This window comes from Athene noctua, chromosome 15 (genome assembly GCF_965140245.1).
Source record: "Athene noctua chromosome 15, bAthNoc1.hap1.1, whole genome shotgun sequence".
In the NCBI taxonomy this organism is placed as follows: domain Eukaryota; kingdom Metazoa; phylum Chordata; class Aves; order Strigiformes; family Strigidae; genus Athene; species Athene noctua.
In genome coordinates, this window is record NC_134051.1 from 9031418 (window position 1) to 9046501 (window position 15084).

Sequence of the window (15084 nt, forward strand, 5' to 3'; positions counted from 1 at the left end):
CTGTTACAATCCTTAGCCAACAGCGAGGGGGATGGTGTCCCTCCAAGTTGTTGATTTAGAAGGCTGGTTCAGGCAGATGCACCTCCCTGCTGCTAAAGAACAACACCCCACCCCCACCCCCCCTTTTTGTTTTTTTTGCACTGAGCCAATGACGCTGGTTAAAGCTCCCAGGCAGTGACACGAAGCCTGGGCATATCATGTGTTGGCCTTCACCGCTCCCAGATTTTCAGACTCTAGTTGAAAACCTGTCCCAGGTGCTGGGACAAGGTGAGCTCAAGGCTGGAAGGCAGATTTCAGCCATCACTCAGGTCCTCACTGATGTCTCCGAGACCCTCATCTGATCTGATCTCATCTCTGAGATCTCATTATCATTGATGTATCCAGATCTCCTTTGCGTCCTGAAGGGTTTCTGGTGGCTCAGAGAGCCACAAAAAGCAAGGAGAGGGGTGCTGGTGGTGAGATGCCATCCTGCATCATCCAATGGTTCTCCCTGAGACAGACACGAGACGTTGGTCCCCAAAGGCACGAGGGATGGGCTGGCTGTGTCCTGGGTGGGGGTCTCACCCTCCGTGGTGACAACCCAACACATGGGGCTCACCAGAATTGAGGTATTTTCTCTGTCTGCAACAGCATGGGTTTGACAGATCCCATATAGTGTGGGGTGGGGTGGGGTAGGGTGTTGTGTCACCTGAAATTCTGTTTCTGGGTGAATTGTCCTGTTCACAACAGCTCTTACTTTTTGTTTTCATTCCCTGGAGAAAGCAACTCTGCTCCAAAGGTCTGTTGTCCTTTGCTGCTGACCTTTAGACTGCAGTGGCCTTTGATAGTAAACAATGAGCAGCTCTCCAGTCCCCTGAGAGTGGGAAAGCCTGGGCAGGGAGGGTGCAATTACCATACTGTTAACCAGATGAACAGGAGTGCAATGGGAGAAAGGACCTCTGGTGAAAACCTGCACGAAGAAAGAGATTTGTTTTGGGAAGTGTGGGGTTTTTCAGGTCTATCCCACCTGCTGTGTGCTCAAAACACATCTGGCATCACTATTCCCTGAAGCCACAGTGTAGGATTCAGCACAGGCACCTCTTTCACACTGCTCTGGGTAAAGTCCTCTCACCCTAAAAGTGAGGTAGAGGCACTAATACTCCGGGGTTTGAGACCTTGCATGCATCCAGGCTGGGGAAAATCTAAAAAGTTGTTAATCTCTCATATTCTCCATCTTGGGGCTTTCAAACAGCATTTAGTGTAGATACATATATTAAATATATATATATATATATATATATATATATATATATGTAAAGCACACAAACCAGAGGAGCAAGCGGCTGAGAAGTCGCCGGAGAGGCGTGTGTGGAGGCGCTGCTACTAGAGAGGAGCGGTAGGAAGGCTCTGGGCGTCTTGTAGGGTTTTTACGGCGGAGCAGGCAGAGCTGCAGCGGCTGGGAGCCCTGCCCGCTGCCCGCTGCCCGCTGCCTGCCTGCCCGCTGCCTGCCTGCCCGCAGCCACAATGTCAAGAGGAGATACGTGTATGTAAGCGCCTGGCATGGCCGGAGCGGGGCCCAGGCAGGCCGGGCAGGGGGGTCCCAGGGCACGATGCCTCACCGTGTCGGGCTGGGGAGCCCCCAGCTGCAGGAGCTGGCGGTGTCCCCCCCCCCCCCGAATGCCCCTGCTGCAGGGTGACATCGCGGGGTGGCCTGGCATGAGCATGGGTGCATGGGCTGGTGGCATGCCGAGGTCCCCGGGGTTCGCATGACAGTGCTTGCCAGCCACGGCGGGTGGGCGCAGCCACCCCTGCGTGGGGAAGCGACCGAGGATTGCATAAGGCTGAGGTGCTGCGTGGGGCAGGCACTGCCGCTCAGGGGTGGCTTCTGAGCCAGGCCCTGGCAGGTTGAGCCATTTTGGTGCTGGAGCTGGAGGAGGGCTGCCAGGGAATAAAATCTGCTTTTGGGGGAGAGCTGTTTTGCTGAGCTTTTGCAGATTGCAGGGCGGAGGTGAGTGGGGTCTGAGCACCTATGGTTTGGGTAGGAGATGGAGAGAAGAAAGTTGTGTCTCTTATTTAAGGTGCTGAGATTGCTCCTTGCACTCAGCAGGAGCATGGGGGTCTCCTTTGCTTACAGTCCTGGAGATGTTTGCCTGAGTGGTTGTTAAAATCAGATTTTATCAGTGGGAGGCAAAGACTGACAGCATATTCCCTGCCATCCCTCGCCCAGCCCTCCCTGGGACTAAATCCTCTGACTCAGGGCTTTGGTTGACGGCAGGGGATGCTCGGAGCAGAGGATGCTTTACCCCAGAGCTACAGCTCCCAGCACCATGGCTCTGTTCTCACGGGCAGAGGGAGCTTGGTTTTACTTGCAGCTTCCAGACACGCTGCAGCCCATAAATTACGACCTGAGAAAAACCTGAGGGGCTGCTTTGCCACCCAAGAGCAGGTGGGGTTCAGGTGGATGGCACTTTGTCCCCTGGAGCTGGCAGAGTCATGTGGCAGCATCTCCCTGCACTCCTGCAGGATCAGGACCACCCAACCCTGGCAAAGCCATCCTTTGCCAAGTTTGTCGTATGCCTGAGCCAAGGGTGCAGACATCACGGTGCAGGGTGCCAAGGTGGGCAGGCTCTGCCTGAACCTTGGGTGTTGGGAGCGAGGAAGCCATCCTCAAGGCTTGGGCCAGTTCTCCCCCTCCAACTCCTTCATGCCTGCCTCCATCTCCCCCTCACTCCAGCACCAGGACGATGAAGTCGTACCAGAAGCTGACGACGGCGGTGCCGCAGCCGGTGGCGTGCCGGGTGGAGGAGGAAGGGGCCACCCCGGCACCCGCCGGCCGCGGGAAGCTGGCCCCATGGTGGGTGGGCAGTGGGCTGCTGGTGGCTGCCGTGCTGCTGAGCACTGTCACCGTCTGGGTACTGCGGCAAGTGTCAGGGGGCTGGCCTGGACCCATGCTACCCCCCAAATGTCTCCTGGTACCTGAAAGCCACCGCTTTGACTGCTACCCGGAACGGCGTGTGGTGGTGACGCAGGAGCTCTGCGAAAACCGAGGGTGCTGCTTCATTGAAAGCCCCCCACCGGCGGCAGGCAAGCAGGGTGTGCCCTGGTGCTTCTACCCCCCCGACTTCCCCAGCTACACCCTGGAAAGCCTCAACCAGACGGCACTGGGCATGGTGGGGTTGCTGGTGCGGACAGAGAAGGCCTATTACCCCCATGACATCATGAAGCTGAGGCTGGACGTGAAGTTTGAGACAGACACCCGGCTACACATCAAGGTGAGCTTCTCGCTGGCTGCCCTCCAGAGCTTGTGACTGTCGTCCTGCACCCTCCATCCCATAGGTGACCATTCACTGCTCAAACCAAGTCTAGAAGCTACTGTGCTCCAGGCGTGCCTGTATGTGGCCAGTGAGCATCTCCAACCCTTTGCCCTCTTGCTTTGCTGGTCTTTAAAGCGTGTTTTCTCCCTTTTGCAGATAACAGATGCAGCCAACCCACGGTACGAGGTTCCCCTTGAGGTTCCCCAGGTGATGAAGAGAGCAGAAAACCCCATCTACAGCCTGGACTTCTCCCGGGACCCCTTTGGGGTGCTGCTGCGGCGCAGGGCGACAGGGACGGTGCTGTAAGAACCCACCTCCTCTACATCCCACAGCGGGTGGGGGAACGCTCATCCCACCCTGGGCAGGCTCCAGCATGATTCCTGGGGGCTTTTCCTTAGGGAAAACCATGCTGTGGGATCTCCAGCCAGTAATTACACTTTGTCTTCATCTTTACAGCCATGCTAATGTGCAGATGTGGCAGCACATGGCTTCCTGACCCCACAGGCTGGCTACATACTTGCTGGGTCCGTGGCAGGGCTGGGTGGGATCAGCACCTCTCTAAAAACCTCCCAGTGCCCTAATTCCTCACCAGGTCCTACAGCAACCAAACATTGTGCAAATCCCCAACATGTCACCAGTATGGGACCTGCTGACTTGGGGAAACAGCCACCAAAGGGTAGTGGTTTTGGCTGTTTCACCCTGCTTTTGGGTTTTCCTGGCTGTCCAAGCTACAGGGACACCCACAGTCCCAGGCTTTCTGTGGAGGACTGCAGGTGGTTTTCTGTGCTGTTGTCAGTCACCTCCACGGCTTTGCCCACACTAAGCTGTTGGTGAGCACCAACAGCCAGTCAATGTATGGCCAGGGTGTTTTGAGATCCCGTCGTTTCCTGCTCCTTCCCATTTGCTGGTGTCTGTGGTCTGTCCTTTAGTTGGGAGCTGTTTATCAGTGACAACAGGCTGAGAAACCCCACTGCCATATTGCCTTGGTGGTTAATAATAACTTGCATGGAAACTTCTGGTGTCAAAGAAAAGACTGTACCATGCTAGGTCAGGCTTGGGCTGTGCCTCTCATCCAGCCAGACCCAAATTTGCCACCTGGGCCAAGGTACTGGGGCTGAATGCAGGGTGGGACATAAGCTGCTGTACCGGCCTTTGGGATGCTTCGAGGAGCAAGGGGTAAATTGTGATGGGCAAACAGATCTCGGTGGATCCCAGCATCCCCTCTTGACCCTCTCTCTCCCTCGGTGTCACTCTGGCAGGCTCAACACCACCGTGGCCCCCTTGATCTTCGCTGACCAGTTTCTCCAGATATCCACATCGCTCCCATCCAGTTTTCTCTACGGGCTGGGGGAGCACCGCAGCACGCTCCTGCACAGCCTGGACTGGAATACCCTCACGCTGTGGGCCCGTGATGTCTCTCCCACGGTACCATCCCCCCACTCCCTGCAGGGGTGCAGGGCGTGAGGACAGGGGTGCTGCTCTCCAGTGCATTGGACAAACCATGGGAAAATGTGGCAGGAGGATGGGCAGCAGTCCTGGGAGAGGCAGGGGGTGGTCGCGGCCGATGGGCAGATATGTGCCGGGAAGGGTTTCAGAGCAATTGCAAAACTCTTTTGGCACTCTGAGGGCCCTGGGTGTTTTCCGCTCCACCCTGCTGCTCGTGCAACAGGTTGTGGTGAGGCAGGAGGTTTCCCCCTTGCCCAGCCCAACTCAGTAGCAGCCTCCAAGCTGCGAAGAAGGAGCCTCCCATGGCCTTCAGCGCCACCTCTGAAACCATCCCCATCCCTCGCCTTGTCCTCCACAGAGGGTGACAGATGCCTGGTTAGGTGGTGGCAGCAGATGCAACTCGGGGCCATTTATTCACTGCTGTTGACACGGGGCTCTCCAGCTTTGCCGGGGAGCTTCTCCCTCATCTGGCACCTCTTCTTTGCAGGAATCATTCAACCTCTACGGTGCTCACCCCTTCTACCTGCTGATGGAGCAGGGTGGAGATGCTCACGGGGTTTTCCTCCTCAACAGCAATGCGATGGGTAGGTGTCCCGGGGGACCCTGGGACAGCTTGTCCCTGGAGGAGGACCCGACAGGTGGGGACAGATGGGAGCTGCTGGAGAAGCCAGTTCGGGAACTTGGGGCGAGAGGAAGCCGTAAAAGGGAAAGATGTGGTTTGATGGCTCCGTTATTGAGCATAGCCATCTGTTTCCTGGCTATGGTGAGGCTCTTTAGCAACTGCCGAGCAGTTTAACCACATGCCCAGCTGCCAAGTTGCTGTTGGAAAAGCAAGTCCCTTGTGTGTGGGTCCGTGCCCATTCCATCTCCACCCGAAACAGCCTTGCCCCCAGGCCCAGCGGCGCGGCATGGCTGAGGCGCAGCCGGGGATGCCGTCTGCCGCCCGCGCTCTTCCCAGCTGTGCTGTGCCGGCTGTGGCCATGGGATCCGCCTGTGTGTGCCAGCTGATAACACAGCAGCTCCCACGGGCTCCTGCCGTGTTGGGGACGGCACCGGCCATCACCCGTCCCTCCCAGCAGCCGCTGCTTGCAGCCAGCTGGGACAATGCTGTGCACGCTGGGGCTCTCGTAGCTCCAGCTGCACTTGGCTTTATTGTGGCGATGCTCCCGAGGAGGAGCTCACGGGAGATGCAACCACCTGAGCTGAGGTTTGAGAGCTCAGTTGTGTGAAAAGCCCTTCTCAGAAAAGCCCTTGCTCCCACATGCTCACTTGTATAAGTAGCTCTTCATTCATTTAGGAGGAGATTTTTGGGGAGGGCATGAAGGAAAGCCCTGCATGTGCTTGGTCTTTAAGTGGAATCTGGGAGAACAGTGAAGCTTTGGGCTTAAGGAGCAAATTTTTGTGATAGCGATCCCTCTCCCCATGTAAAACAGCAATCTCCCTGGGCTGTGGTGATTTAAGCTGCCAGATGCCCATTTAGCAGCCACTGAGTGCAAGGCAGTGAGGCAGTGATTTCTCCATTCTCCTGCCCAGGCTGACCATTACCTGTGGCGCTGCTTTGTCCCCGCTGTGGGGGTTGGGGTCTGGGCATTGCTCCCCAGTTGTCACTGTCTTTTTCTCTTCTCCCCCCTGCCCACCAAAAGAGGTGGCCCTGCAGCCTGCTCCAGCCCTGACCTGGAGGACCATCGGGGGGGTGCTGGATTTTTACATCTTCCTGGGGCCTGATCCCAACATGGTCATCCAGCAATACCAGCAGGTGATAGGTAAGAGTCTGCACCCCAACGTGGCCACCTGCAGGCACCTCCCCCATGCTCCCATCCCTGTCGCACCCCAGCTTCACCACCATCCCCAGCCCTTCCAGCTGGGAAGCGGCCAGTGGTCCCCAGCCATCCCATTCCCAGCCCTCCCAGCACATCAGGGGTCATCAGTCACCTCCTTTTTCCTGTTTCCCTTCCCATCTTTTTGAGATGCTGCTGTCATCCAGGGATACCCCGTCTGTGCTCCCTCTCTCCCACTGCAGGTTTCCCAGCCATGCCACCCCTCTGGGCACTGGGCTTCCACCTCTGCCGCTGGGGCTATGGATCCAGCAATGAGACCTGGCAGACTGTGAGAGCCATGAGGAACTATGAGATCCCCCAGGTAACCCCTCACACCCGTGGAGGCTGGGTCTGGGCTCTGTCGCACATCCCTGAGCCTCTGTCCTGCAGGATGCGCAGTGGAATGACATCGATTACATGGATGGGTACCGTGACTTCACCTTCGATCCCCAGAAATTTGCCTCCCTCCCGTCGTTGGTGGAAGACCTCCACAAACATGGGCAGCGCTACGTTATGATCTTGGTATTTCCCCTCCTCTCCCCCTGTGCTGTCTTTGTTGCAGAGCTGGGATGTAAGACGTAAGGGATGCTCATGGTCGCTGATCATCCCCAGCCCTGGGGATTTTTATCCAAGGCTGGTCCGCAGTGCTGGGCAGGCAACTGTAAACTGTCACTGGAAATCCCCCTAATGCAGGGACTGTGGAGACACGGGCCAGGTTCTTGTGCTGTGGTCCTGTCTGCTGTGGGAGTACAGGGATGGCCCTGTCCCCCGTGGGTGAAAGAATAGAGGAACTGTGGGTCAGGCTGTTTAACTTGTGGGTACTCAGCTGGGGTGCCCCCACATCCCCAGTAGTGCTGGGATCTCATGACCTGGCTGTGATCTCCCTTCTTCCCTCTGCAAGGAAAGGGGGTGCGGATTCTGCTTGCTGGGGGTAGTGGGGACTGGGGGATCCTGGGGAGGGAAAGGTGAGGTTCCCTCCCTGTTGAACTTCCTGTTGTAGCCCAAGCCCATTCATGACCCAACATTTCTTGCATAAGCATGAGATTTCTTGTATTTGTCCCCCCCTCCTCAAAACGCCCTAACGGGTCCTGGGGACTTGCAGAAGTGACATTTTAGAAAACATGCCTGGAAGTGTTGAAGCAAGTTTCTGTTCCCTTTGGGGGAAACAGCCACCGTCTATGGGCTCTGGCTGACCCTGTGTGGGTTGTCCTCTTCTCTGAATCACACCGGTCTGGCAGGGGGAAGGCGCCACAGTCTGCCAGGAATGGCACTAACCCTCTGCTTTGTCCCCAGGATCCCGGCATCAGCAGCACCAGCCCTAATGGCTCCTACTGGCCTTTCGATGAAGCCTTGAGACGAGGCTTGTTCCTCAACACCACCCAGGGGCAGCCGCTCATCGGGCAGGTGAGGAGCAGCGGGGGGAAATCCCAGCCCCGCAGAGTTGTGCAGTAGCAGGTCTGGGATTTCATCCTTCGCACTGGGGGGAAAGCCAAGCGGCCAAGGGACCTCTCTGGGATGCTTGCCAGAGCCTGGCTTAGCCATCAGCCTCGTGTGTCACCTCCTGGTGTCTCCATCGACCCCAGGAGCCAGCCCCTGCCCCAGCAGAGGAGCCTGTGGGAGTCATATGAGCTTAACGGTGCTGCCCAAGGCCGGTCATCTGACTTCTCTCCCTTCCCATTTCTGGGGTGAAGGGAGGTTGTCTGCAAGGGACACATACCTCCAGTTCTGCTCCACAGCGGTTCCCTCCCAATTTGTGTCCCTTGGATGTTTGCTCTCTCCAGCTCTCTCTCACCACCTATGAGGAGGAGGCTTTTGATGTAGCCTGAAAAAATAGGAAAAAAAGAATTGGCTAAAATTTCTGGAGTAAGGCAAAATGTGGAGAAATCACAGCTCTTCCCTGATGTGCCCTGGGCTAGGGGATGTAAGGGCTTGTGCTGCATGCGGAGGCAGAGCAGCTGCTCCATCAACTGCCAGTGCCCACTGGGTCGTGGGGGAGTCCTTGGCACCCCAATGGTGGCAGGAGGGATGCTGTGCATGCAGCATCCAGAACTTGAAGCAGTCAGCCTGGGCTTATCTTCTGGTTTATTGCCTGTTTCACCCCTGGTCCTTCAGCATGGTCACAGCCCTGTGGCACCCCGTTCCCCATGGCCCCACCCCCCTCGCCCCAATCACCTGCTTGCTGAACCTGTGGTTTTGTGGTGTCCCCGCAGGTCTGGCCCGGCTTCACTGCCTTCGCAGACTTCTCCAACCCGGACACACACCAGTGGTGGCTGGAGAACCTGCAGCACTTCCATGCCCATGTGCCCTTTGACGGCCTCTGGATCGTAAGTCCCTCCTTGCCCCGGGTGACTCCCTGCCAGCAGCTCAGCTGGCACCCAGTGTGTGTCCTGGAAGGACTGTCTGTCCCTCAGATGCAGCTTTTTCAAGTCTATTCACTAATTCCCAAAACCTTCTCCTTGAAATTGCTCCACAATTTTCTTGGCTTAGGACATGAATGAGCCATCCAACTTCATGGATGGATCAGAAGATGGCTGCCCCCAGGGAGAGCTCGACAACCCACCCTACACACCGGGTAAGGAGGGAGGTGAAATGCAGGGCTGTGCTGGTGGGTACTGTGTGCTTTGAGATCACTGGCAACAGAGTGTGATGGAGGAAAAACGTTTTTTAAGAGACGTCATGTCTCTGTTTTACACCCTGAATGTCTCCATCCCTACTCACGTGTGCTGGTGTCCGTGCCCAAGCCTTGCACAGTTGTTGGGGCTGTGTCAGGGTGCAGGATGGGACCATCTGCAGGAGCTTTCAGTGCTGTGTTGGCAGCAACGGCTGGTCCCTGCGTGTGGGAGGGCTGACCCAGAGCCAGCAAGCGTGGGGGGGTTTGTGTCCCCTGCACCCCCCCACCAGCACATGCAAACAGAGGCTCTCCCTCCTGGCAGCCGTGCTGGGCGAGTCCCTCTTTGCGAAGACGGTGTGTGCCTCAGCGAAGCAGAAAGCCTCAGTGCACTACAACCTCCACAACCTCTACGGGCTAATGGAAGCCAAAGCCACAGCGAGGTACCCGAGCATCCAGCTTTCTGCTGGCCTGGGTATGGGATGGGACAAAGTCCGGTGGCTCAGGGCCGTGTAGGGAAAGGACGGGGATTTGAGTGGCTGACCCAAAGGGGAGATACTCTGGCTGCTCACGGCCTCGGGATGGGAATAACCCAGCAGAGGAAGGGAGCTGACACCGCTCTGGGAGGGATGGGTGGGTGAGGCTGGTCCTGGCATTGAGCCTTCGCTGTACTGCTCAGGCTGGACCTCTCCTTCCACCATTGTCGAAAAGGCAAGCTCCTGGGGGGCTGCTCTCACCTCCTGCCTCTGGCTCTCCCCACTGTTTTCCAGTGCCTTGATACAGATCCGGGGGCAGCGCCCCTTCGTCATTTCCCGCTCCACCTTCCCCAGCCAGGGCCGGTACTCAGGGCACTGGCTGGGTGACAACCGGAGCCAGTGGAAGGATATGTATTACTCCATCCCAGGTGGGTGGCACAGGCTGCACGCAGACCCCTCCCTACCAGCACCCCAGCTCCATCGAGCTTCCTGCTTGTTTGGAGACATCTCTGAAACTCCTTCCGTCCCGCTGATCATTCCTGCCCTTAGGGCTGCTGAGCTTCAGCCTCTTCAGCATCCCGCTGGTTGGGGCAGACATCTGTGGCTTCTCTGGCAGCACCTCGGAGGAGCTGTGCACCCGCTGGATGCAACTCGGTGCCTTCTACCCCTTCGCTCGCAACCACAACACCCAGAATGAGGAGGTCGAGGGCAGCGTGCTCGGGTGGGAGGCACCCCGGGGGTGGGATGCAGGATGGGGGATGCAGGGTGTGTGGGATGCGGGATGGGGGATGCGGGATGGGGGATGTGGGATGTGGGATGCAGGAGATCAGGGGAGGTGGGGATGCCTGATGGGGTTGGGAATGGGGGGCTGCTGATTCCCCTCATCTCCCCCAGGCCCAGGACCCAACGGTGTTCAGCCCTGTGGCAAGGACGGCCATGAAAAACGTGCTGCTGACCCGCTACTCCCTCCTGCCCTTCCTCTACACCCTCTTCCACCATGCCCACCTGCAAGGGGACACTGTCGCCCGGCCCTTGTTCTTTGAGTAAGAGCATCTGTGCCAGGAGCCAGGGATCCAGTTTAGGCTGGATCATGGAGAAAGGGGCTGATCCGAGCGGTGTCTCCATCCCGCCGCAGGTTCCCCCAGGATGTGGCCACCTTGGGGCTGGACAGGCAGTTCCTGTGGGGCCGGAGCCTGCTGGTGACACCGGTGCTGGAGCCAGGGGTGGACTCAGTCACGGGCTACGTCCCCCGAGGCGTGTGGTACGACTTCTACACGGTGAGGAGCACTGCAGTGCTTGGCTGAGGGTCGGATGGGCCCTGCTTGGATGTCTCGGGGCTGAGGGTGGGAAGCCATGGCTGAGCCCAGCAAGCCCCACTGGAGGAAGGGGTGGGGATGGCTACTGCCCAGACCTGTGCCTGAGCCTGTGCCGTGCTCCTGACCCCCTCACACCCATGTCTCTTGCCGCCTGCTCAGGGCTCCTCAGTGAACAGCAGCGGGGAGATGATGAAGATGTCGGCCCCCCTGGATCACATCAACCTGCATGTCCGGGAAGGTACCGTCCTGCCCACTCAGGTGAGCGCCAACACATCACCTCCCTGGGGTCTGTCCACAGTATGTGTGTCCTCCCCAGCACCTCAGCTCCTGGACCCCCCTCCTGGGTGCTCACAACTCTACAGCACCCATGTCTTTGAACCCCAGAAACCGGGGACCACCAGCAAGGCAACCCGAGGGAATCCCCTGCGCCTCATCGTGGCCTTGTCCCAGAGTGCCACTGCCTGGGGGGACCTGTTCTGGGATGATGGCGAGAGCCTGGACACCTTGGAGCAGGGAAACTACTCCTACCTGGTATTCAACGTCACACAGGTGGGATGTGGTGGGGAGGGCAAGGGGAGGGGTGTCCTCTGGCACCTGGCCACATTGAGCTCATGTCACCCCCCTCCTGCAGAACATCTTCACCTCCATCGTCCTTCACACCAGCAGTGAGGCCACTGAGGTCACCATCGGCACAGTGAGCATCTTTGGGGTACAGGAGCAGCCCAGCAAGGTCCTCCTGGACGGCCAGGAGAAGCCCTTCTCCTACCTGGACAACCAGGTACAGCCCCATCTTGGGGTGCCCTGTCCAGGGGGTCCCTATCCTGGGAGTCTCCATCCCTCCTCCCCCAGCCTGTTTCACAGGGTGGCTGAGAAGGTGGGTGAGGACTCTGGGGTGTCTCTCCCTCCATGTTGGGGTTCAGGGAGAGGGGAGCTCAGCCAAGCTGGGTATGCTCTGCATCCCCCTATTGAGGCTGTACTCCAGAATGTCTCCTCTCAACCCACAGGTCCTCACTGTGAGCGACCTTGGCCTCAGCCTCAGCCAGGGCTTCTCCCTGCGGTGGCTGTGAGTGGGGGGCCACGGGGTCGCCCCCACCTCGCTGAGACCACCCATCGGGAGATGGTCCATGCTCCTGCCCCTGAGGGCAGGACGCCACCGCGGAGGAGGTGATGGGGACTGTCACCTGCTGCCATGCGGCCCCCCTCCAGCACGGCTGGGGATGGGGGGTGCAGGGTGGGGGCTTGGCTGCCGGGTGCCCCCACCTGGTCCGGGGTGGGTGGTGTGGGTCGAGGTGTGGGCACTTGTGGTCCCTGCTGCAATAAAGGCACGTGCAGAGCTTGTCCTGGGAGTGTGATGTGGGAACAGGGGGGTGGCCGGGAGAGGGTGAGGTATGGGGGGTTGCTGCAGGGCCCCCCAGTTTCAGTCCCCGATCTCAGTCCTCCTGATTCTGTCTCCCCAGCCTCAGCTGCTCAATTTCAGCCCCAATCCAAGTTTCCCTGATTCCAGACCCCCATCCCAGACCCCCAAATTCAGGCCCTAATCCCAGCCCCCCAATCCCACCTTCTGTTTCTGCCCCTAATCCCCCACCATTCCAGCCCCTCCATCACAGACTCTTAACTCCCCTCTCCGATCCCAGCCCCCCAGTCCCAGTGCCACCATCAGACCCCAAGTCTCAGCCCCCCCAGCCCCCATCCCAGTCCCTCTCTGGCCTCGCCCCCCCCCCAAATCCCCCCCTGGGGTGCAGTTCATCCCCCCCCTCCCCCGCTAGGGGGCGCCACTGCCTGCCGCGCCGCGCCGCGCCCTCCCGCCACCAGGCGGCGCTGACCCGCGGGGCGGGGCCAGAGGTGCCGCTCTAGCGCGGCGGCGGGAGCGCGCGCCCTTCGCTTCGGCCCCGGGGGCGGGGCGAGGCCGAGAGCTTCCGGTTCCGGGTTACGGCGGCGGCGGCCCGTTAGCGGGGTCTGTGTGCATCGGCGCCATGAACCGGCCGAAGGCGGCTGCCGTGCGGCGGCCCAGCGCCGTGCCCAAGCCCTCCGGTGAGTCCTGGTGGGGTGCGGCCGTCTCGCCCGGGGCCGGGCGGGGGGCTCCGGTGTCCGCGGGCCTGTGCTGTCACGTCTGCCCCCTGTCCCTTTGCAGCGCACCCGCCGCCGGGAGACTTCATCGCTCTGGGCTCCAAGGGACAGAGCGGCGAGGGAAAAACCGCCGTCACCCTGCTGAAGCCGGCGCCCCCCGGGCTGCCCTCCGAGCGCAAGCGGGACGCGGCCGCCGCCTTAGCGGGCCCGGCGGGGCTGACCGGCTTGACCAAGCGGCCCAAGCTCTCCTCCACGCCCCCCCTCAGCGCCCTGGGACGCCTGGCAGAGGCGGCCGTGGCGGAGAAGAGAGCCATTTCACCCTCCATCAAGGAGCCGTCTGTCATCCCGATCGAAGGTGAGGCCTCGCTGTGCTTCTGCCAAGGCGAGCGAGTGAGGATGCAAACTTCAACTTACCTTTCCCGAGAGCTTCAGCCCAGGAGCCTTCCTTGCAGCCTGCACACTAACGTTTGTGTGCTGTTCTTAACCATTTTCTCTGCTGGATATAGGGCCGAAGTCACGGCTTCTGTTGGCATTGGGCTGTGTTTATCCTGTCTGATAGCTGTTTAATAGCAGCCTCTGAAAAACTCCCTGAAGAAATCTGTGAGTCTGGATTGTGGTATTTTAGTCATATATTTCTTTAGCAGACTCTGGATCTGAATGTTACTAGCTTTTTGAATTTTCATTCTGTTTTCTGGTGTTTGATACATTGCAGAGGAGCGTGCAAGCACAGACCAACCAAAAAATAATCAAGGGATATTGCCTGATGTGAAACTGAACTTTTAATAGCAATTGGGTAGGGAAAAGCTATTGCAGGGTCTAAAGATGAGCTGGTCCGTGCTTTGCTTTCCTGGTGACTGGGCCTGCTGGCATCTTAGGGCAGGTTATTTTGTGTGAGGGTAAGCACTGATGCCTGTATGTTGATAATTGCAGTTGTCCCCACGGTGCTGCTGGATGAAATTGAGGCAGCAGAGGCAGAAGGCAATGACGATCGTATTGAGGGGGTGCTGTGTGGAGCTGTGAAGCAGCTGAAAATGAACAGAGCCAAACCTGATACCACGCTGTACCTGAGCCTCATGTACCTGGCAAAAATCAAACCAAACATATTTGCCACTGAAGGGGTTATCGAGGTGAGGGCTGTGCTGTGTTGGGACTCTTGGGCTTACTGACCAATTGTTGCTGCTGACTTGCCAGCGTAGTTGCAGTTTCTCTCAGACCAGAGCATGATTTGCATTAGCTTTGTAAATACCGTTCCTCTGTGGCAAGTTACTGCAATTTGTGTTTCTTTTTTTGTACAGCTTTCCTATATGCCTTCTTGCTAGATTGCTTGATTATTTTTTTATTTATTGTGGATGATATTCCAGGCACTGTGCAGCCTACTCCGAAGAGATGCCTCCATCAATTTCAAAGCCAAAGGGAATAGCCTCGTGTCTGTCTTGGCCTGCAACCTTCTCATGGCAGCTTATGAAGAGGATGAGAACTGGCCAGAGATCTTTGTCAAGGTTGTTGAACCAAGGGTGCTTCTGCTGGACTGAGGCAGTGGTGGGCAGACTGGGTAGAACCGGCCGGGGTTGGGAAATGTGTCTGTGCTGGGGTAGGATGTCAGCAGAAGATTTATTTGTGCTGCAGGACGAGGGGGTATCTAGTGGCCCGTTGCCCAGTGTGGGGAATGCAGCTGGAGGAGGCAGAAGTTGGAGGCTGGGCCCGTGCTGTATTGACAAGGGAGAAAACCAGAGGATTTTTTTGGTTTTTAAAAGAAAAATTCCACTGGTTGTTGAAATGCTGTGGCCTCCTTTGCATTTTGTTGCCTTATCTCTGCTCTTTTCTGAGATGCCTTTGACAGTCTGTAATGATGTAAATGTCACAGAGACTTCGTATTTTCTAGTTTGCCTGTAAGGATTAGAACAACTCATTAATTTTAAAAGGCTAAGTTTTTAAAAGACCAGCTTCTATATTTTGGTGGTAGAAATTGTTGTAAAGTCTTTGCTAAAGCTTAGTGAACTTTGTTGCTTGAGAAGGTCAGTGCCCAGTCGAGCCTGGGATGTGATGGTTTTTATTTTGCTC

At 57.8% G+C, this 15084-nt stretch overlaps 2 protein-coding genes across 5 annotated transcripts in view; both read left to right on the top strand.

Annotated features, from left to right (window-relative positions):
• Positions 1 to 1442: 1442 nt before the first annotated feature.
• Positions 1443 to 12270, top strand: LOC141966306 (lysosomal alpha-glucosidase-like). 2 transcript variants are annotated; one of them, XM_074918812.1, is made up of 20 exons: positions 1443 to 1522; positions 2714 to 3251; positions 3450 to 3595; positions 4553 to 4718; positions 5227 to 5323; positions 6383 to 6502; positions 6760 to 6878; positions 6947 to 7078; positions 7850 to 7960; positions 8767 to 8880; positions 9044 to 9128; positions 9490 to 9607; positions 9935 to 10068; positions 10190 to 10341; positions 10535 to 10683; positions 10776 to 10917; positions 11116 to 11214; positions 11341 to 11505; positions 11588 to 11734; positions 11961 to 12270. In XM_074918812.1, the coding sequence occupies exons 2-20, from the start codon at positions 2724 to 2726 to the stop codon at positions 12021 to 12023; spliced, it is 2787 nt and encodes a 928-aa protein (XP_074774913.1). In that variant the 5' UTR covers positions 1443 to 1522; positions 2714 to 2723; the 3' UTR covers positions 12024 to 12270. The 2 variants fall into 2 exon arrangements, with proteins under 2 accessions (XP_074774913.1, XP_074774912.1); XM_074918811.1 differs by having other exon boundaries at positions 1480 to 1526.
• A 527-nt stretch (positions 12271 to 12797) lies between these two features.
• The window catches only part of INTS1 (integrator complex subunit 1), a 29949-nt gene continuing 27662 nt past the window's right edge, over positions 12798 to 15084 (top strand). For all 3 annotated transcript variants that reach the window (XM_074919346.1, XM_074919344.1, XM_074919345.1), the window contains exons 1-4: positions 12798 to 12987; positions 13088 to 13378; positions 13954 to 14150; positions 14385 to 14522. In XM_074919346.1, coding sequence (XP_074775447.1) covers positions 12930 to 12987; positions 13088 to 13378; positions 13954 to 14150; positions 14385 to 14522 — 684 coding nt within the window. In that variant the 5' untranslated portion in view covers positions 12798 to 12929. The remainder of the gene's footprint in view (positions 12988 to 13087; positions 13379 to 13953; positions 14151 to 14384; positions 14523 to 15084) is intronic.

Bases quoted from the DNA above. Each gene is read 5' to 3' on its own strand.
- LOC141966306 (XM_074918811.1), top strand. From the start codon at position 1,504: ATGTCAAGAGGAGATACGTGTAT. The intron at 9,129-9,489 runs GTAAGGAGGGAG...CCCTCCTGGCAG, and splicing joins CAACCCACCCTACACACCGG to CCGTGCTGGGCGAGTCCCTC. The intron at 10,918-11,115 runs GTGAGGAGCACT...CCGCCTGCTCAG, and splicing joins TGTGGTACGACTTCTACACG to GGCTCCTCAGTGAACAGCAG.